This window comes from Protopterus annectens, chromosome 17.part0 (genome assembly GCF_019279795.1).
Source record: "Protopterus annectens isolate FY-2018-M chromosome 17.part0, PAN1.0, whole genome shotgun sequence".
NCBI lineage: Eukaryota > Metazoa > Chordata > Ceratodontiformes > Protopteridae > Protopterus > Protopterus annectens.
In genome coordinates this window covers 401,957,129-401,980,538 of record NC_056751.1, presented here as the reverse complement: position 1 = coordinate 401,980,538, position 23,410 = coordinate 401,957,129, and the positions used below count along the sequence as shown (strand labels likewise).

General features: G+C 42.6%; 1 protein-coding gene across 5 annotated transcripts in view; it reads left to right on the top strand.

Annotated features, from left to right (window-relative positions):
- The window catches only part of BTBD10 (BTB domain containing 10), a 1,432,231-nt gene that overhangs the window by 876,344 nt on the left and 532,477 nt on the right, over positions 1 to 23,410 (top strand). For all 5 annotated transcript variants that reach the window (XM_044059092.1, XM_044059096.1, XM_044059093.1 and 2 more), the window contains one exon: positions 14,694 to 14,796. In XM_044059092.1, the coding sequence (XP_043915027.1) occupies positions 14,694 to 14,796 (103 nt within the window). The remainder of the gene's footprint in view (positions 1 to 14,693; positions 14,797 to 23,410) is intronic.

Genomic DNA, 23,410 nt, shown 5'->3' with positions numbered 1-23,410 from the left:
TGCATAATCTTGGTCCCATTTGCCAGACTACATATGAGGAAACTACAGTGGTACCTAAATAATTTATGGTCCCAACACAGACACAGTCTAGAAACAGAAATCCCACTAATTCCATGCTTAAAACAGGAGTTCCTATGGTGGGCTCAGGCATGCCAGTCAAACCCAGGCCTACCCTTTCGCAGATGTCAACCAAGCCAGACCATCACAACAGGCGCTTCAGACCTAGGATGGGGGGCCCACATGCTGGACAAATGCGTGCAAGGATTGTGGACACAGGATCAACTTCACCTGCACATCAATCTAAAAGAAATGCTGGCAGTAAAACTGGCAATCCAAAAGTTCAAACCATTTCTCAAAGAGGGCCAGTTGATGATAAGGACAGACAACACCACAGTCATGTGGTACATCAACAAACAGGGAGGCACTCATTCATACCCCCTATGCAGAATGACCTTGGAGCAGTGGACCCTGGCACTCAGCTACAACATTCAGTTACAGGCAATGTTTGTACCGGGGAAAGACAATACTCTAGCAGACATATTAAGCAGAACCACGGATGCCCACGAATGGAAGCTGCACCCGCACATCTTCAAGACCATCTCAAAGAAATGGGGAATGCCACAGATAGACCTATTCGCATCACCTCTCAATCACCAGGTCAAAGATTGCTGGACAAGGACATTCCGCCCACTGGCATGGAAAGTGGACTCACTCTCCTTCAACTGGAAAGGCCTAACAGCATATGCATTCCCACCTCTTCCTTTGATACACAAGGTACTACTAAAAATCAAGGAAGAACGTCCAAGGATAATCCTGATAGCTCCAAACTGGCCAAGACAACACTGGTACCCACTACTGAAGAGCATGTCTCGAACAATATGTGGCCAATACCCTGATGCCTTTGATGTTAACTCAGAACAACTACAGCATCATACATCCAAACCTAAAACGCTGCAACTGACTGCATGGAACATCACATAGCAGCAGCTAATCCAGAACTTTCCCAAAGAGTTAAAGACATTATTCTTGAAGCACGCAGACCTTCAACAAGAAGGAACTATGCTGGAAAATGGAAAAGGTTTGTCATTTGGAGTACGGAAAGAGGAAAAGATGTGTCAAACATAGATATGCCTAACATTCTGGAGTATCTGGCGAACTTCTTCATTCAGGCCTGTCCTACTCCTCCATCAAGATACATGCATCAGCTATTTCAGCAGAATACAGCTTTGATCCACCTGTTTTTCGCACCCTTTGCTCAGGCAGTTCCTCAGAGGAATCAAGAATGTAAAACCTCCAAGGAAACCACCATTACCAGCTTGGGATTTAAACTTTGTGCTAGAAAAGTTGACACTATCACCCTTTGAACCAGCAGCAACAGCAGACCTACAACACCTGTCATGGAAAACTGCTTTCCTGCTGGCAATTACTTCAGCAAGGAGGGTTTCAGAACTACAGGCCTTAATGGCAGTGCAACCCTTCCTAATCTTCCACCAAGATAGAGTGTCCATGAGGACTAATCCTACATTTATGCCCAAGGTGGTATCCAGAGTGTCTTTAAACCAGGCAATCCACCTACCTACCTTCTTTCCCAACCCACAAAACAGACGGGAAAGAATACTGCATACCTTGGATGTACATAGACAGCCACGCTACTACTTGGAGAGAACAAAAATAGCAGAAAGACTGACCAACTTTTTGTAGCCTATGCAACAGGAAGGGAAGGAAAAGCTACTTCCAAACAGACAATCTCCAAATGGATAGGAAATTGCATACGATACTGTTACTCCTTCCATGGAAAACCAATTCCACAGAACATAAGACCTCATTCTACAAGGGCAACAGCCACTACCACAGCCTTCTTCACGAGGAGTGGCAACCAAAGACATTATTGAGGCGGCTACTTGGACCTCCGTGCATACATTTGCCAAGCATTATAATTTGCCTCTATATTCCAGATCCCGAGCAGGGTTTGCCACTGCTGTACTGCAAGGGATCCTAAACACACCATAATCTACTTTTATCCTCCTCCCTAGTTGGCTATGGTATTCTACCCACTTGTTATGACTGCAGATGCATCCATGAAGGACATAGTACAGTTTTGTACCTACCATAAATGTAGATGTCCGAACTGGATAGCATCTGCAGTCAGGATTACCCTCCCTCCTTCCCTCTGTGGTACTCCTAGGGTGTTTACCCTCCTAATAGCTAGCTGTTGGGGAGTCTTTATGGTGTATTTGTTTGTATATATGTACATACATGCTTATTGTTGTGTTTACCTCTATCTATTTGGAAACATTGGCATCTATCCAAATTTTAGCCTGCAAGAGGGCTACTGGCATCTGGGGCAAGAAACACTGAGGAAAATGGCGTCGGCTGATGCTTTTATACCCGAAGACCAACAGAGATGACGTCGGGTGGAGTGCGACATCAGCCGAAGCCGGACCCGGACTTTGGAATCCGGCCGACTGCAGGGCTGCCTGACGACAGGACAACCCACTTGTTATGACTGCAGATGCTATCCAGTTCGGACATCTACATTTATGGTAGGTACAAAACTGTACTTTATATATAGTTGGTGGGGGGGGGGTTTATTTACTCTGTGTAAATTTCGTTTCCATTTGGCCAAGTGTTTACTTAGCCTAGTAAAAGTCCGATGTTCAAGTTTCCACAATTTTGTGATTTTCATCTCGGGATTTTAAATTCTCTTCTGGGCATTGGGATTTAGAAGTAGATTCGTATTCAGCACCACTATCTTCTGTTTCATTATCTTAGATGCTTCCGTTGCATTTAGCATTTTACCTTAAATGAAGACAAGACAATTCTTCCTCTCTTTCAGTGGTATTTATTACACACGTGTGGGAGCCTCATGGAAAGTAACAGGGAGACTCCTTGAACAAAGGAATGCATAAGCTTATATGCTGGTAATACTGCTGACAGTACAAAAATATAAACTAGACCAATTAAATTAATAAAAGACAATTAACCAATCAGTGGTTTACCCGTAGGCTTAAAGCAGTTCACATTACTACATCTCTAGGCAGAAGAAGAAAATCTGATGCACTTCAATATAAGGCACATTTCCTGATTTCAAACAGGCTCTTGTTTTTCAGTACTTTTCCACTATTCACAGTTTACTCAGAGTTCGCAGTACAAAGTCCATCTTAATGCATGCAGATTGTCACATACTCAATTTCCTTAAGCACATACTTTGGCCGTTCATATTCTACAATCCCCCATTTGATGCTGTGTAAGCATCACCATTTAGTCTATCATACATTTGCCTTAAGTCTAACATAACCATGTGGCTGGTTCTTCACCATTGTCACACATTTTTATTTCATCATCCATATTTATGACTGCAGGCATATAAAACTTTGGCACCTTTTAGTAGTCTTAAAATACATTAATTTCAAAATCAATGCTTTGATTAAAAACACAACAAGAAATGCATTAAGAGCTAATACTGTGATTAATAAAATTAACTTATATAAATAACAATATACCAGGCTGCGTTCTACACGAACTACAGAATGAACTGGCACCCTACCTAAGTACCATGTTCAATCATAGCCTCACCTCAGGCTTTGTACCCACTGAATGGCGCACCGTGACAGTTATCCCACTCCACAAAGGGGGAGCCACGACGGACCCAGGGAACTACCGCTCCATTAGCCTGACGAGCCTGGTCTGCAAGGCCATGGAACATATCATCATGGAACTCATAAACAAAGACATTGGTAATCTCCAAACTCTGGACCCTACTCAGTTTGGATTTGTAAAAGGCAGATCATGTCTCCTAAACCTGATTGACTTCTTTGAAGCAGTCACCAAAGCCATAGATGATGGTAAAATGGTTCACACAGCTTATCTAGATCTCGCCAAGGCTTTCAACACCATCCCCCACTCTGGAATTATAGATAAGCTCACTAAACTAGGTATAAATCCCTATATCATAAGATGGGTTGCCAACTGGCTCACGGACAGAACCCACACTGTGAAAGTAGCGGATTCCAAATCTGACATCAGACCAGTGACAAGTGGAGTACCACAGGGTTCAGTCCTGGGTCCTCTCCTGTTTGGTATCTACTTCTCAGAAGTGCAGGCCAACACAGAAGGTCTTTGGCTAACAAAGTTTGCAGATGACTGCAAACTAGGAGCCATAATCGAAACTCCTAACGATGTGGACAAACTACAAAAGGGCCTGACTGAGACAGATTCCTGGTGTCAAAGCCATGGCCTGAAGCTCAATGCCAAAAAGTGTATTGTCATCCCCTTTGGTAAAAACTCTGTACCCATGAACTACCACATAGCTGGTAGTCTACTTAATGCTGAAAATGTGATGAGATCTTGGGACACAGGTGGACAGTAGTCTCTCCTTTGATAATCACATCGCCACATGGTCAGGAAATCTTTCTACGTGGCTCATCTCATCACAAAAGGATTCTCATCCAGAAAAAAAGAGGTCATTGTTCCCCTCTACTCATCACTCATTAGACCCATTATAGAGTACAATGCCCCTTTTGGTATGTACCTCACAAGACATCTACAACAACTAGAAAGACCACAGAAATACCTCACAAAGAGGATTACTGGCCTCAAACAGATGCCCTATGCAGACCGTCTCAAAAAACTACAGCTTTACTCCATTGCATATCGCCTACTCAGAGGCGATCTCTGCCTAACATACAAAGCTATGTCAAACCCAGAGCTGCCGGACATGCTCCACTTAAAGAAATCCCAATCCCTCCGAGCTACACGCTCTAGGGGCCTTAACCTTATCACCACAATAAACAGAACATGCTGGAGGGATAGATTCTTGTCCCAGAGACTTTCCATACTCTGGAACAGACTACCTATCTATGTCAAACAGAGCTCCTCATTAGCACTCTTCAAGAAAAATCTTGATGATTGGATGGGAAATGGGAAATTCACCCCGGGGATCACATCTGTGGCTTTGCTCGACAGGGGCATAGGAAAATAATTTTCTTGGGTGGCGAAAGCCAGGGTACATTTTTTTTGGCTAGGCTTGTATGGGCCTTAGGGCCGATAGCCTAGTACCTACGTATGAACTTCAATAGTCCACCTCCCCAACCTGAGAACAGGTTGATTAACCATGCCCATGTTGAGTTATTGGCCTCCTTGGCCTTAGAGAGTTCGGAGACTCTGAGTCCGAGATAACTTTCAATTTCGTGCTGATTGTCAGGAATAAACGTACAACACTCCTCCTGGATTAAAGCACAAGTTCCACCTTTCACCGCTAGGGAGAAATCGAGAGCCATAAAGTTTTGGAGGACTACAGCTCTCATAGCAGTCAGTTCATCAGTCACTAGTTCTAAAGCAGAAAATGTGGCATTGCTTAATAGTTCAAGCAATTTGGACAGTTTTCTCAGTTCCAAAATTGATTTTACTGCTCCGTATGCTGGAATTATACCAGCCCATGATATGACGTCATCACCCAAGTCCATATGAGATAGTCCTTTGGTGCCAGCATGAGCTAAGTCATGAAGATAAATCCGTGAAGCATCAACTCGGCCTACCGGATTGGCAGGCTTTTTAACCTCTCGAACATTTCAAACTTTTCCTTGAGGTAAAGCAGATGTATGTAGGATGGCTGGGACTAAATAAACTAAGAAACAGCTACCAGACCAGTTTTCTGGTAGCCATTTATAGTCCTTTTTTCCGCATATAAAAAGTCCTGCACCAGGGTGGTAACGTTTGAAGAATGGTAACTGCCCGTAGTTATGCCATGGAATATGGCAAATACGATATTGCAAGAACCAAGTAATGAGGCATTTCTCAATGTCGGCTGAATGGCATCAAATGAGACTCGACAGCCCGAGGCTGTGCTGTTTCCTTCTGAGTAACTGCACTGGTATTTAATTGTTGTGTTGCAGACACTTTGTCCCATTTTTCGAGTCCAGTGATGTTGACTTGAGTAATTTCATCGGAAACCGTGTGCCATTGCGACGGAGAGAAAGTTGTAATGCAATAGATTTACTGGATGTAATGTTAGCAGTGTTGTCGAGTAAGCTAGTCCATGTATCAATGATACTTAGTGGAGTCGCAGCCAATGACAATCCCCCATGTACGGAGAGAATGGCAGTGCAGATCCAGCAGTTAGAAACGAATGTACAAGCAAACATATTTGATGGCTTGGTAGGTGATGAAAGGTGGATGCCAAATAGCTCGCTTGGTGTGATGCGTCAGTGGAGCAGGAAATAAAAATGGCCACATTAAAAATAACAGTACAACAAGAATGACCACCAAAATGGCTGTCCAGTATTTTTGTGGAAATGGTTGTTGAGTCTGCGTAGTGTCAGGAGTTTGGAGTTTTCCAAAAAGGTAGATGTTAGGCATCGTCAGGTACTGGAACAGTTCTTCTTCAAGTACGAGTAGCAATGTGAGGAGAATCTGGAGTTGAAAAAGATAAAGGCGATTGGTCTTCAGACGGCACAACTTTTTTGATGTGTGAAATGTGGATCCAGGTTGGAGATCCTTGCAGTCGCACAGCAGATGTTGTTGTCAGAAGAACCAAGAAGGGCCCCTTCCAGCGCGGCTGGTGCGCTGTTTTTCTAGAGAAGGACTTAACGTAAACCCAATCGCCTGGTTGTAGGGCAGATGACAGGAAAGGATCTGGAAGATGTTGAAAAGCTGCTACTTGCTGATGGTGAAATTGTAGGAAGGAAACGAGATTTGCAGTACAAGAGAATATCATTATCAAATGCATCCTATTCAGAAAGGGGTGGTGGTGGTGTCATGGTCATACGCAGGGGGCGACCCATGAGAATTTCATGTGGAGAAAGACCCTTAGTAGGATGTGGTTGTGCTCGCATACAAAGTAAGGCTAGTGGTACTGCCTGCACCCAAGTTAAGCCTGTTTCTGAAGTGACTTTAGCAAGTCTAGTTTTCAAGGTCTGATTCATTCGTTCAATAATACCTGATGGTCTATACGGACAATGAAATTTCAAAGTGATGCCTAACATTGTACACAATAATTCAACTAACTTAGCAGTAAAATGCATTCCACGGTCAGAGTATATTTGACAAGTAACACCAAAATGAGGTATCATTTCATAACACAATTATTTTGCAACTGAAATAGCATCGTTTTTAGCACATGGGTAGGCTTCTAACCACCCCGAAAAAATATCAACAACCGTCAAAACATATTTAAAACAAGTACAAGGTGGGAGTTCAATAAAGTCCCACTGTAAGGCACAAAATGGTCCCATTGGTTTTGGCACCGGTTGAGTGGGAGCCAGAGTGCCTTTTGAAATGTTATGTTGTAAACAAATGGAGCACGTGCTCAAAAAATGTTGCACAGAAGCAGAAAGTCCTGGGGCGAACCAGTTCTTCTGGATTTGTTTGATTAATGCTTGTACCCATACATGAGCTGGCAAATGATATGCTTTTATAAGAGAAATGAACATAGATATAGGATAATATAGGGCAAATTAATCTGCCATCAGGATGCTGCCAAATTGAATCAGAGTGTTTGAAACAACTTTGGGCCAGCCATGTTTTTCTTTCTGATTCCGATGCTTCACTTTGTAAAGTTTTTAAAACAGTAGTGTCAAAAGCTACTAGGGAGTCGTTAGACTGGTGAGCTGCACACTTGACAACAGCAATTTTAGAAGGCAATAATAAATCGTGTAAGAGGTGATTAATATACAGGTAATTTTTAATCTGTTCCCCAGAGGATGTCAAAAACCCCCTTTCAACCCCCTTTCCTTCCACAAGGTACCAAAATCATGAACAGCATCATGGGCATAACGTGAATCAGTATAAATAGTAACAGATCTGTCTTTGGCCATTTTACATGCATGTGAAAGTGCCACTAATTCCGCATCTTGTGCAGAAGTGCCAGGTGGTAATTGTCCAGTTTGTAAAACCTCAGATGACCAGCAGACTGACCATGCAGCCTGGAGTTCACCAAGATTATTTCGTAAACAGGACCCATCTACAAAAAGAACTAAAGCAGGATTAAGCAAAGGAACATCTTGCAAATATAACCTGGGAGAAAGAACAGTGTTAACTACAAGCACACAGTCATGTGGCTCACCCTCGTCACTAGTCAGAATCAATGAAGCAGGGTTTAGTGGTGGGCAACGTGTAATTTGAACAGCGGGATTACTTAATAAACTTAACTCATATTTAGTGAGGCGAGCATTAGAAAGATACTGTGTTTTTGTTTTTAAGAGTAACGCTTGCACTACATGAGGTACTGCTAGTATAGTGTCATGTCCTAAAGTCAATGGTGCTGCCATATTGATCAAAACAGCAGCAGCTGCCACTGCTCGTAAACTGGATGGATAGCCAGAAGTAACAGGGTCTAATTGAGTGCTGTAATATGCTATAGGTCGATAGCCCCCTGTGCGCGCTTGCGCTAGCAGGCCCAGGGCAGTCTTGTTTCTTTCACAACAGAAGAAAACAAAGGGTTTAGAATAATCTGGGAGTCCCAGGGCAGGTGGGTTTATCAGTGACGTTTTAATAGCCTGAAAGGCGTTTTTATGTTTCAGGGGACCAAGACAGAGGGTCTCTGACTTCCTTTTTTAGAAGCTGTAACAGAGGGGCTGAAATTTCTGTAAAATTGAGTGGTCCATAGATGGGTAATGAATTTAAATGCTTATTTTTATCGAGGTCAGACTGCATACATATTGTTTGCAGAGTGACAGTTTCATCTAAAGTAGCCAAAATACTATCTTGTTTATCTGAAGGTACTTGTAAATATACTCCTTCAGCTGTGCAGAAGATGGTTGCTCCCATCTTACAGAGCAAATCTCTCCCCAATAAATTTAAAGGTGCTGAGGTCCTACTAAAAATGTATGATTGTCTTGTAATACTCCAAAGTTACTGGGACGGTTTCAGAATATTCAATAGGAATACCAGAGACACCTACCCCTCTAGTTGTGTTATTGGAAAGGGGGACATTTATTGCTGCTTCACCAGCTAACATAGATTTGGTTGCTCCAGTTTCAATTAAAAATGGGTATGGTTTATTTTTGACAAGTAACATAACATGTGGTCTATCTTGATCCACAGGGATGAAAGGGCACAACTGCTGCTGTTGTTTTTGTTCAGGGAACCTTCATTGTGATGGCTGCCGATTGGATGGGGTCCAATTAGAATTCCACTGAGGTGACATATCAGTGGGTGGGGCAGGTTGCTCAGCCAGATACGGACATTCATTTCTCCAGTGGCCTACTTGGCCACAATTGAAGCACTCTGTCTGATTATTATAGCTTTGGGGTGGGGCTGATCGTGTTTCCTGCCAGTTTTGTCTATTTTGGTTTCCTGCTCCTTGGCGTCCACCTCTTCCTCCACGTCCACGCTACCCGAAGGCAGTACACATCTGAATCTGCGCTTTAAACAATTTTTCCTGTGCTAAGTGGTCAGAGAGGTATTGCACTTGTGTGACTAATTCATGCAATCCAAGACTAGGCTAGTTTAAACATACTTCCTTTAGCTTATCCTGTACTTGTGGGCGTAACACATCTATGAAGGCAGCCGACAATCCACTCTGTGCCGGGCTTTCGGAGGGTTCTGGGTAACCAAAATAAGCTTCAAAGGCTTCAGTGATACGATTTGAATACTCATTCACAAGTTCGTTTTCTTTTTGAAGAACTGACTTGATTTTGGACCAGTTGGGTGTGGGTGGGACTATTACTGTAACAGCATCTACTATATGCTGTCTGACCGCTTCGGGACCCATTATCTCCTTTTGCATCATGTTTTGGAATTGGAGTAGAGACATTAGCATGGTCCCAAATTCATTTCATCAGATCAGCCAGTATGGCGTACTGAAGAACTGTCCTGACTTCTTCTATTGTAGGATTTTGTAAACAAATATGTCCCGCCAGTACATACTGGAACTTAGCTGGATTAGTACGGATAGGCGGTAGTGAATTGGTAATGGCTTGAAAATCAACCGCTGACGACGCCATAGGTACTACAACGGTCGGTGGTTCCTGTGCACTTTTAGCATGGGCTGGGTTAGGTACCTCCCTCAAAGGTAACAATCTGTCGTCATTTGACGACTCAGATTCTGAATCTGGATTAAATTTATCTGGCCCAAAATATCCATCCCCACTGTTAATTATAGCGGGGAACTGGCCAAAATGGTGTAAATGTCGCTTCCCTTTTCCTTTATAATAGGGTTTAGATTTAAAGTACATTACAGCTTTTGCTTCTTTGAGTCTTACTACAAGTTCTTGGTCCCTTTTTTTATTGCTTGTTTCTGGATCAGATTCAGTAGACTGACTGTCCATAGCTTGTTCTCTCTCTCTAGTGGTGGAATCTGGCTGCTGTATTTCGGCTCCTTGTTGAGCAAGGGGGGCTGGTACTGCGGGGGTGCAATCGGTGGTGCAGTCTGTGATGGGGGAAGCCAGGCATTATCGTCTTTTGATGATTCAATTATTTGCAATTTAGTTAATTCCTTTACAGGATAAAGCCCCTTAAAGGATGGGTCCTTCAAGCATTTACCGTTTACTACATCTGAATTACTAGCAGTGTGTTGCAATTCCCTCAATTGCTTTTTTAATTTTTGCTGATTATCTTATAGACTACTAATAACCGAATCCTTTTCTCTTTCTTTCGCCTCTGTCATCCAATCATTAAATGCTGTCCAGCACAACCCTGGTATTCTTCTCCCTTTTTTCCTCAACTTTCCTTGGAGAGCAAGCAAAATATTTTTATTAAAACTACCATTTTCTGGAAAGGTGAGTTTACCATCACCCTTAGTGAGGGTGACCCACTGACTTATAAACATACAACTGTCCCGGGACACACGAAAATACAGATAACCAGCTGGTGTACCTCTTTGTGGCTCCTTTATGGTTCCCACACTCGCTCCCATTTTTACACAGTAAGCTATACTGTATTTTACAGATTTAGCTGTGACGTTTTGTAAACGTCGTTTTCCCCACTCTCGTATCTCCTTTCACTCTTATGTCGCCTGTTTTTCGTTTTAACCCACTCTCATACTGCACAGTCAATAGCAGAAAAGAAATGCATGCCACTTAACTCAAAACAACTGAATGAGAGGAATTATTACATTTCTACAAAGTTATCAATACCAAATTTTAAAGCAGGCGAGTACAGGAAATGAAGGAAACACTGCCAGAACAGACAATTCTGTCATGGGCCCTTTCACTAGCAGTATTTAGTTCAATCCCCAACTGCCGCAGCTGTTGTCAATTCAGATCCGAGTAAACGGCACCAATTGTTGCATTTAACATTTTACTTAAATTCTAGACCTGGAAAACTGTTATCCACTGCCCTGATTTTGGCTAGGCGTGTATCTGATTTGCAAGCTTTGGTGAACCAGCCCTTCCTCATTTTTCTTAGATACTGGATAACCTTAAGAACTAAGCCTTTATGCCTGAATTCTCAGAATTTACTCAGAATCAGTACATATACCACCCTGTATAAACAGGGAAGAAAAACTCGTAGATACTCTGTATGTCCACAGACAACTGCGTTACTGATTGAGAGAATAAGACTTTTTAGAGCTTTGGATCAGCTCTTCATCTCTCTTGATAAAAAAAAAAAAAAAATCAAAACAGACCATTTCTAAATGATTAGCCCATTCCATCCATTTTTCGTTATTCCTTTCATGGCAATTCCCTACCTAAGAAGACTAAAGCTTACACTAGTAGAGCTCTGGTTACTTACAAGGCATTTTGGAAATGGATAGACACTAGAATTATTCTAGAGGCAGTTACTTGGTCTTCTGTTGACACCTTTACCAAACATTACAAGATTAAATCATTTTTCAAGGCCAGAGCAAGACTTGCTAGATCATTTCTACAAAGGCTGCTATTCTGTGACTCCCCCCCCCGCCCCCACTCTTCTAGGCTTTAGCAGTTGTTATTGTTGAACGTAATATGGTTGTGTAAGTAACCATAACAGTAGATGCTTCACTGTTGCAATACTGCAACCCTCCTATATCCCCCTTATTTTTCTGTTCTTTTCTGGAGATTTTTTTTTTGACTTGGGTGGGGGTTCACTTTGTTGCTGTTCACTTGTCTCTTAGCACACAAATATTTAAATTTACAACATGGTCAGGTTGCTTTCATATGACAGCCTCCCTTTTAGAGGAGAGGAAAAAAAAAACTGAATCTATTTGCTTTTATACCAGCCATGCCTTTGAGCTTTCTTGGATGTACGGTGCAGGTGGAAGGCACCCAAATGCTTTCATATACTGACTGAGCATCTGATCCTCTATAAGATGGATCATAGATAGCTATGATAGCTATATGTTACTGCAACATTGATTTATTAAATGCCTATTATGGTAAGTTTGCATAACACAACTGTATTTTTCTCTTCACTGTTTGTCACAGAGCATTTATTTGGTGAGGGCTGCAGAAACAGACATAAGTATGGTCTTTTCGCAGGAAGACTTAAAGGACCTTCTTAGGAAAGGTTCTAACTACACTAGAACAGGACGTGTAGGGATGTACAAATGTGAGTCTTGTAACTGGTGCCATAAGGTGCAGTCAGGCAGCAAATTTACAGGGAATGGTATAGACCATAAAAGGTAAATATAACTCTCACTCCAAGGCAGTGGTCTACATGGCTACATGTGACCAATGCCAAGCATTTTATGTAGGCAAAACAGAAAGGAAAGTTAACGCCAGAATTTATGAACACAACTATGCCTCAAGAAAGAATAATATTAATGCTTTAGCGAGGCATATTCAGGACAATACTGGCCACAATTTCACATTTAAGACAATAGACCATGTAAACATCAGTGACAAAAAACCTTGGGGACTTCAGTTAGAGTTAAAAGAGTTAAGGTGCAAATCTTACTACAGGCAGATAGATGGCCAGGGATAAATTATAGGACATCCATCTCTCCTGTATTGAAATTAAAAGCCCTAGAAAGGAACAAAATAGCTCAAAACATTTGTTAAGCACAAGCACTTTTGTATGTACTTGGCTTTGGTAAACATTTTAGCATTATGTGAATATTTAACACGAGATTTTAAAAATGAATTTGGTTTTAGTTTTATCCTATTTAGAATCATTCATGACACAAGTATGAGACTAATAATTTATCTTTTAATTACAAGTTTTAGTTGTTTTTAAGATGCAACAGTTTCAGCTGTAACAGTCATCAAGGGGGTTAATTAATGTTCTGTCTCAGTGTTGCTTAGCTAGCTGCCTCTCTTTGCTTACCCAATTAGAGTGTTTTTTATATGTATATAAATGGCTGTCTTACATTTTAATGGTGTCTGATGAAGTTAACACTTGTTTAATGAAAGTGTTCACATTTTATTTGTTTTTCTTGTGGATTTTTATCATTAAATACACCTTTGGTTATCATCACCTGAGTGATTTGTGCCTGTGAAACTCTGCCTGCCAGCATTTTTATTTATTTAGATTTTTTTTTTTTTTGACTTGGGTGGGGGTTCTGTTTTTCGCTGTTCACTTGTCTCCTAGCACACAAATATTCAAATTTGCAACCTGGTCAGGTTGCTTTCGTATGACAGCCTCCCTTTTAGAGGAGAGGGAAAAAAAAAAAAAAAAACTGAATCTATTTGCTTTTAAACCAAACATGCCTTTGAGCTTTCTTGGATGTACGGTGTAGGTGGAAGGCACCCAAATGCTTTCATAAATGCCTGTTATGGTAAGTTTACATAACTCAACTGTACTTTTCTCTTCACTGTTTGCCACAGAGCACTTATTTGGTGAGGGCTGCAGAAACGGACATAAGTATGGTCTTTTTGCAGGAAGACTGCCTCTAAAACTTGTAAGCACAGCAAAAGTCACTTGGACAATTATTTCAGTGTACCCAGATCTGCTGACAAAAAGTGGGCTAGCCTACACTTTCGGGTATCAAGGCTTGGATCCTTGTCTTCTGCTGCATTTGTTGATTCCTCTAGAGCATCACATGATATTGGGGCACTGATGTAATCTCTGGAGTTGCTGTTTTATTGAATTGTTCTGATGGCTTTCTTGCTTGGATGTGGCTTGAAAATGGCAGTGGTTAGATTACACTGACAGATGTGCAGCATGTTGAAATTGTTACCCTATGATAATGCCCCTTGTTTTGTTGGTGGATACCAGACAGGGCTAGCGGCACCTTCCCATTTTTTCATTCAGGGCATAAGTGTTAGGGTGTCTAGGAGAACTCTTTGCTTAAAGAAAATCAGTTACTGCATTTACTTGTAGGTTCTGACATGGAACTACGAGGTAATTGTGCTGTTGGGCTTTAAAAAAAAAAAACAGAAAATTTGCTACTTGTTTTCCTACATTGTGAGGCTTTTTAAGTATTTTATTAAGTGATGGTTTGTACTTTCTGCTTCAATCCTGAGCAAGCTGATTAAAAGCATTTTAACTGCAGTGGGCATAATTAAATCACCATCTGCTGGCATTTAAAAGATGATGCTGTGTGGTTAAGTAGTATAATCATTTTTATGCTTTTGTCAGCTCCCCCTTTCCTTTTTGTACCACTTGTACAGGATAGCCAGCAGTTGAACATTCACATAGTTCTGCATTCATTATGAAAGTCTGACTCGAGTAATTTCCTAAAATGAAGCAGTGAAGTGTCAGATCTTGGCAGTGGTCTGGTTAACATGTTGGCACATTTTGGAGGGATTCTTATGTGTATATGCATGTATGTAATTGCTATCATAAAACAACTTTTCAATCTGTATATAATGCAACTGTACTTTTCCTCCAAGGATGTTCGGATCTGGAAGAGAACACAACTTTACACGACCAAATGAAAAAGGAGAGTATGAGGTGGCTGAAGGAATCGGTTCAACTGTGTTCCGGGCTATTCTTGTAAGCATTGCCAGTTTGTATATGTGTTTACAGACTGCCCATCTTTAAAGTATTCTTTAATCTTTGCACTTGCCTTCTGTCTTTGTATAAGATTAGTTTCAAAACTGCAGGCAATTTTATACAGTTTTCACTGCATGATTCATTAATGAAATAAAGAGAAAATGTGATGTTAAACATTGTATCTAGATGATGATGGTTATGTTGTACATTTGTTTGAGGAAAAAAGCTGTAAAATGAGTTTTGTCTCTGATTTAAAAAATCTACCTTTATGAATAAGTTGTAGCATCTGTTTCAGTGTAAATATTAAAAAAAAAAAAAAAGGGGAAAAGTTTGATTTCCCTCCTTACAGAAAAACTCCAGGTTATGTCTGTAAAGCTCGTTTTATGTATTGAACAGGCTTGTATTACTCTGCTATATTTTTAATTTCAAAAGTTATTTGAATATAAAAATATGTTCTTGCTTTTTTGCCCAGTTTAAAAGTTAATGGATACATACATGCAATAATGTAATATTTTCATGCTGGAACACCATTTGCAGTTGTGGTAATGTATATAAGGTTAAAGTACTTAATAGAAACAGAGAATGTTATTTATATATTAAGTAAAAAGTATGTATACATTTTTAGTAATTCCTGCACTGTAACTAGTGTCATTTTAAAGGTACTTGGGATGCCTCATACTAGCTTTTGGTTTATTTTATTTATTTATTTATTTATTTATTTTTGGCTGAGATCCCTTCTGTTTGGAGTCTGTAAGTCGTCTTTTTGTCTGCTTGTTTTCTTTGTGGTGTTTCAGTTTTCTTCACTGCCCTAAAAAACTTGCTGTAGAAGTGATGAAATTGCCCTTCAGGAGGTGCAAGTCATTAGTTTGTGTTTGTGTACATCCTTCAAGTCATGCCGTATAATGGGATCCTGTCCAGGTTTAGTTTTGTTGCTTTGTACCACTGAGTGCCAGGTATACCTTGATTTGGTTAAAGAGGGTATCGTATATGCATTGTAATCTGAATGTTGTGGATAAATTCCATTAGTAATTTTGTGGATGAATTTTTAACTGCTTTCACTAATGCACAAAATCCTGAGTCTGAAAATAACCTAAATGTTATCCTGAAAAGAAGTGGCGAATTTAAGCTGGAAAACAAACTTTTGAAGAATGCAGTTTGATGATACCTAAACCACACAGTGTCCTGAGCAGAACACTGTTTAAAGATTTGAACTATTTCAAACATTGGCGATACTACAGGTCTTGAACCACGTTTTTTTTTTTTATGCAAGTGGACAACCCTCCGCATCTCCCATGTGGGGTGCCACTGCTACTAAATTGTCATTACAAGATAGCACAACCCTAGAGGTTAGTGCAGTACTCTGTTTCGGATGAACACATGAGTGTGAAACTAATGTGTGAGGCTGTCCAAGTGTGAATAATTGCACTCCCACAAGTACACATTTTTATATGAACATTTGCATTCTTTAGAACTGTGTTTTCACGCTCAAACATATTTTTTTCAGAATGTTGTGGGTTTTACGTGTTTTCAGTTTTAAGATTTTTATGATTCGGTAAAGTGTGCTTGGATAATCTGTGGTGCTGTGTGTATATGTACATATGTATATTTAAGCTACAATTACCACGAGGTCTTAAAATATAGGGTTTTAAATCTAGTAAACTGAGTCAGATTTGAAGTATAACATTTATCTGCTGATTATACTTTTGATTTTTTTTAAAAGACAAGGATGAAAGAGAATATACAAGTCCATCAGTAAATTAAAATTTAGTGTTGTAAATAGTATTTTAAAATGTGTATTGAAATCAAATGTATTTTTCATTATGGGAGTCAGACTAGGTTTTCTGATTCATATGATTTTGTATATCATTAGAAGTAGCTGAGATGTTTTGCTGTGTTGTAGAAATAGTGATAAATACATGTGATATCAGACTGCTTTTAACTAGAAGTAGCCATTGAAGAAATTAAAAAGTTGATTGTGGAACTTAAATCCTTCACAGTTGCAAACTGGGGTATGATTTCCTGTACAGAAAACTGCTTTACTAAATTACAACATGAAAAACATAACTAATCATTTTTCTGCTGACCATTTTTATATGGGCTCCTCCGATTATCTATTTAGGTCTGCTTTAGCATTCTGCACATACTAGCCTTGTGATTTCATAATGAAATCGTTTAGGAGTGATATTTGATTAGTCTTCTGCCAGTTGTGTATGCAGTATAGCTGCTGTAAAGACAAGGGAATAACCAATGTAGTGTTTTCCATCTGCCTCAGCCTGTTAGTTATCAAATCCAGTGCCAGTGGTTCAGAATATTCAGCTCCAAAGCTCCACCTCTTCTTCCGTGATGCTCTGCACATTTGCATCTCCCCGGGTGTTTGCTGCTCCTCAGGGTCAGACACGTTCACTAAAGCTCTTGATCTGATGTTATCTATTTCATTATTCCTCACGACTGGGTTTTGGATCCAGCGTCTGATCCAATACTTCATAGACATAGATTCAAGGTTCAAGCTCCTCTCTCTCCCATAATCCCCTTCTGCACTCTAACCCTCAAATCTCGTTTGCCGCGTTTCCGCACAGACATGATTCCTGGCTCAGAGCTGCTTATTTCGAATTTGTGAGAATTTATTAAGTTGAGTTTTTTCTTGTTAAGTTTAGCTAGTTTTTTTTCACTATCCTCCCCTCCCTTTTTCTAGCTGGTGTTAGGGTGCACTTAGAAATCCCTTTTCTTTCTCTAGTCCGTGCTTGGCGCCTTTTTTGGTTTTTGACTTCACTGTCTCTCAACAGTAATTCATAATATTATTATTATAGTTAGATGTATTCCTTAAGTGCGTAGGACACATTTCTTTGATAGTTAACTGTTTGTGGTTTTATGTTTTGGTGTGTGTGTTTTTAACTTTCAGGCATGTCTGGACAAACCTACAAGTTTTAAAAGGTGCTCTTCTTGTGGGCATAAGATGTCAAATTCTGATGCCCACAAGTGTGTTTATTGTTTGGGCGCCGACCACCTTGAGGCTGATTGCTCAGTCTGTGTGGCATTCATCCCTCTTACGCTAGTGGACAGCTGAAACAAATTGCTGTTTAAGCGTGTGGCTCAAGGGGGTCACTTTGTCTCTGCATCCCCTTCTACTTCGTCAGGACTTAAGGAGTCCATAAAGAAAGCATTGTTCATTGAATCTAGCATTACTTTTTGAAGGCTCCCAACAGGATCCATCTACTGGGTACGTCACAGCCTGTCATTCTTTTGAGCCCTGAGCCTGTCCATCCTGTTTATGGTCAGTCCTCCTAAGATGGCCTTCAGGCGGCGTCTAACCCCTGGGCGGGGGTTCCACTCTCTTCCGAGTCCTCCCCTGAGCCCTACACGGAGGAGATGCTATGGAAGAGAAAATGCAAGAGGAGGCACTTGGACTCACCCATGCATTCCATGAAAGAGAACACAGATTTTGATGAAGGGGACTTAATGTTTTTCGCGTTTCACTGTTGCAGTCATTACATTTGGGTAATCTGCTGGCAGATTGCCCTCAGTCGGCCTGAATAACAGTCTTGGGTCCTGCATCGGTTGCTGTCCCTTCTTCCATGACGTCAGGGGTATAAAACATGCATCCAATGCCATTACATCTGTTTTTCTTGCCGTGCTGTGCCGTGCCCGAAGCAGAAGCAGTTCGCAAGTGCCGGTCGGCCGACTCCCGAAATTTTCGTTTTCGAGTTTCAGAACAGAAGTCTTCAACTTAAAGCTAAGTACCCCGTCGGGGAAACTTTTTCTTGCTCCTTACCGATGTCAGTAAAAGTTAATAATTGCATTACGTCTGGAAAGCAAATACCTCACAAAGATTTTCATTCGTACTGTATTCCTTGCCTAGGCCCTGACCAGGACGTACCTTGCTGTCGGTTTTGTGCTTTATTTAATCAGCGCACTATCCATCCTCTGTACATTTTTGCCTCTAAATATTTCGGTTCTCTGTTTAATTATCCAGAAATGTCGTTGGTTAGCCACCCGACTACCGGAATTCCGAAAAAACGCAAAGATGAAGACAGAGACAGACTGCCGAGGTTCAAAACTGCCAACAACGTTTCTCTTAAGCCAGATGCCCGCCAGTACTCAGTAAGGTGCTTTCGCAGCCCCTGATACCCGCTACTTCTGATTCGCAGGCCTGTACTGAGACCCATTCGGAGTACGGTATGCCGTGAGATGCTTCACCTATGGAACCCATGGATGTCTCTACCATGGATGGGTCGGAGCTGCTGTGCAGGCACTGGCTTCTGAGGGTGTATTCAGGCCTACAGACTTGCATATTAAATCAACTCCACCTTCATTACTAAGGCCTAAATCTCGATCTATGTCTTAAAAAAAAACGACTCCCAGGCCTCATGTTCAGGCCTCTATGCCTAAAAAACAAATTATCAAAATGGCTGAAGATCTAATTACTTTAATCAGGGGTAGTCAACCCCCCCCCCCCCCCCATAAGAGGCCTAGGGCTGAGCTTGATTATGAATCTGCTGATCAGGTTTCTGTTTCTTCTGACCTGGATTTGTTCATACCTAATTATGAGGATTCTGATGCAGAAGATTCCATTCCCTCTGCTTCCCCTACTGAGGATTTTTCTTTTGGGGAAACTTTACATACCTTAAGGGAGCATTTCCACTGGGAAAGTCAGGAATTTTCTGATTCAAAAAAGAGGCTTAGGGATTTCCTTCTACCTCAGCAATAGGCCCTTGGCTATACCTTCTGTACTAGACATTGATGATGTGTTTTCGGAATCCAGTACGGCCCCTGACTCCCTGCCTCCGGCTCCTAGTAAATCTGACAGATATTGCAGGGTTCCTGAGTCCCGAATCCCACAAGTTCCTTTTCAAAAACCCTGTTGCAGATCCAGAAACCATTTCTCAGGGGCCCAAGGGCATTAAGTCTTCTACTGCTAAAAATCCTACCCCTTCTGATAAGAGACTCCAGGGCACTGGATAGATGGGGGGTAAGAAGATTTATACTTCTGCAACCTTTGGCAATCAGGGCTTTAAACTGCCAATTTCATATGTTAAAATATAAACAGCATATTTTTGGACTGCTTAAACAGAAAATGATGTTGATTCCTCATTGTGTGGAAAATAAAGATTTACAGGATTTATTGCATTCTGCTGAACAAGTCGGAAAACATACTTTGCAATGTGGTTTTGATCATTTAGAGGCCTCCTGCAGGGCTGCTGTTACTGGGTCTGTGCTTAGAAGGCATGCTTGGCTTAAGGAGCAATCTTTGCCTGATCATGTTAAAGCAAAATTGTTGGATGCTCCTTTAAATCAGGACCGTCTGTTTGGCAATAAGGCTGAAGAAGTTCTAAAAAAGATGGAAGACAAAGCTAAATCTGTGCAAACTATTAAAGATTTCTTACAAGTGCAACCTCCAAGATTTAGTAGGCACTGGCCTACTAAGAATTGGTCTTTTCCAGCTCCTTCCAGATCCCCTCAAGCCAAACTCAGACAAACCAAAAGCACCAGGTTTCAGTCCCAGGGGACTCTCAGAACTAAGCAATGGGGGGCCTCCACTTCCATATCTGGAAATAACCCCCCCCCCCCGTGGTAAACAGTCTCAATGATTTCCTTTTAAAATTACCAAGCACTTACCTTTCAGCCGCCCCTTGGGGGGGGGGGGGGATTGCTCTTCATGCAAAGAATTGGGAACTCATAACCCAGGACAAATGGGTTTTAAATATAGTGTCCCAGGGATACAGATTTCATTTACACAAGTTGCCAACACCAAACGTGTGGCTAGACCTGCCCCCAAATCAGTGGGCAGAGGTTCAAAAACAAGTACTTTCCCTCTTAAACATGGGGACTATTCAACCAGTACCAGAACAGGAAAATGGGCAAGGTTTCGATTCCAAGCCTTTTCTGGTAGCCAGAAAGGACAAATCATGGCGTCCAATTCTAGACCTGTCTACTCTAAACACCTTTCTGGACATTCCAAAATTCAAGATGCTGACTCTTCACCAGTTACTTCCTATGCTAGGCAAAGATGCCTGGTTGGCAACTCTAAATTTAAAAGAAGCATACCTGCATATCCCAGTCAGGGAATCTTGCAGAAGATACCTACGCTTCAAAGCAGGCTACTTGCGTTATCAGTTCTCTGCACTGCCCTTTGGCTTGTCTAATGTACCCAGGGTATTCACAAAGTGCCTGGCTCCAGTTGTTGCATTTTGCAGCCAAAGAAATATTCAAATATAGCCATACCTGGACGATTGTCTAATTCAGGCAGAAAACCAGAACATACTTGTAAATCATCTGGCGTTTGTAAAAAGGGTTCTAACTTGTCTGAGGTACACCATAAACAAAAAGAAATCACAACTGGTATCCTCAACACATTACATTCCTGGGTGCAAGCTTGAATACAACTGTCCAGATGGCTGTCCTCACGCCAGAGAAGCAAATTCATTTGGTAACTTACTTCAAACAAGTGGCCACAAAAACCCTGCTATCTGCAAGACAAATACTGCAAGCCTTGGGGTTCATGGCCTCCTGCATTCTTCCAATTTCATATTCAAGACTGCATATGAGGAAACTACAGTGGTACTTAAAAAGTCTATGGAGTCAACATTGTCACAGCCAGGAAACAATGAATCTGAAGTAGTTAATTTGTGCAGCAACCTTTGGGAATTGGATCCGACCTCGGATCAGAGCCGGCAGTTTTCAACAGCTTTAGATCTAAGGTCCAAGCTCCTCCCCTACCCATAATCCCCTGCCAACCCTGACTGACCTCAGGTCTAGTTTGCCGTGGTTTAGTCAGCAGCTTGATCCGGAGTTTCCAGGCATTTTCGTTCTCTTTTTGAGGAAAATTTAACTTTTATACCAATTTTCTTTAGCCTTTGGTGTGAGAGTGTGTTTAGCTCCATTTTTTCTGTCTAAAAGCTCTTAGTTTAAATTATTTTATTTCTATGTATCCTCCCCCTTCCTTCGTGGTTCCGTCAGGGTTGTGTGTGTGTGTTTGGGGCCTAGTGTGTGTGAGTTACTTTCTATAAGTATGTCTGAGGCCCCAAAGGTAATGTTTTCTAAGTGCACCAAGTGTGGCCATAAGCTGTCCCCAGCGGATGGCCACACTCGGTGTGTATTGTGCCTTGGGGTTGAACACCTGTCCTCTGGTTGTACCATTTGTGCAGCGTTCAACCCCAGGGCACTCAAGGACCGGAGGTCTAAGCTGATTCTGGCGGGTCTTCTGCCCCTGGACTCTGCTTCTACCTCCGGTCCTCCCGTGACTCCCACTGCGGCTGCCACTCCTGCTGCAGCTGCCACTCCTGCTTCCCTCCCCCCGGCCGGGACTCAACCTCCCGCCTTAGGCCCGGAGGAGAGGGAGGCCAGGAAAGAAAGGAGGAGGGAGAAGCACCACAAGCGGCAGGCCGAGGCCTCCGCTTCGCCCCCCCCCCCCCCGGCTAAGCGGTCTTCTCCCTCCAGGTCTTCTGGGTCGTCTCCTTCTCGGATCCGGTCCCCGTGCTTTTCATCGGGTCCTGAGGAGGGGGAGACCCGATCTCCTTTGAGGTCATCGAGGCGACACTCCCGCCCTGCCTCGGTGGCCTCGTCGAGATCTACTAGAAGTCTCACGGATGCAGATTTGGACTGGATGATGAGAAGATTCCTCCAGGCCCAACTGCAGATGGGAGTGCTCCTGCCTCTCCCCCCCCCTGGGGGGGGGCTCGACCCCTTCTTTGCCCCGATAGCTCCTTCTCCGTCCCGTTTCCAAGGGTTCGGAGTCTTTGGAGCCGGGCAGCCTTGGAGCCGGGGGTGTGTCTGCGCCGATAGTCTCGGGCACTTCAGTGCCGACACTTCCCTCGAGTCTGTCTGGTCCATTTTCTTCAGATCCGAGCTCTCGGAGCTGAGGGCTGAGCTTTGGATCCAGCGGTATCAGTATGCGTTTGGCTCCGTCCGGGTCGGAGCATGCTGGTCCGTTGGATCCGATCGCTTCGGCGCCGACCCCAATCCATCCGTCGGATCTGAGGGAGAGTCTGCTTTCAGATCCCAGAGAGAGCAGCTCTCCCTCGGTATTCGACGTGGTGGAGAGGGTTCTATCGAGGGATTCCAGGCCCCCGACCCTTGCCACAGCTCCACCCTGCACTCCTTCTCAGTTGGGCCCGACTTCCATCACCCAGCCCCAGGGACAGCCTGCTTTAACATCCCAGGTAGTTCCATTGGAACAAGATGTTGCTGGTGAGACCTCCTCGGACAGCCCCCCCGAGGAGGTTCCTCACAAGCGAAGGTGCAAGAGGAAGCACCTGGACTCCCCCGAGTCCTTGACTGAGGACACGGATTTGGAGGAAGGGGAAGGCTCCCCAAGATCACCCCCCGAAGAAGTCTCATTTGGTGACATCATAGAGATGCTCAGAATAAAGGGGGGGTGGTCTGCCCCAAAGCCTACCTCGGACAAATCCGTGTTCCTGGAGGCGTTTGAAGCAGGCCCGTCTACCTCTTAGGTGTCCCCTCCGGCTGACCCCCTGGTAGACTTGATCACTACCAGGGCGTGGAAGGAGCCGGACACTGTGGAGCCAGTCCCCAAGCGCCAGGACAAGATCCTTAGCCCACCCTCTGACAAGTCCCACTGGAGTAAGGGTCCCCCTGTAGATGCCATGTTGGCGGTGGC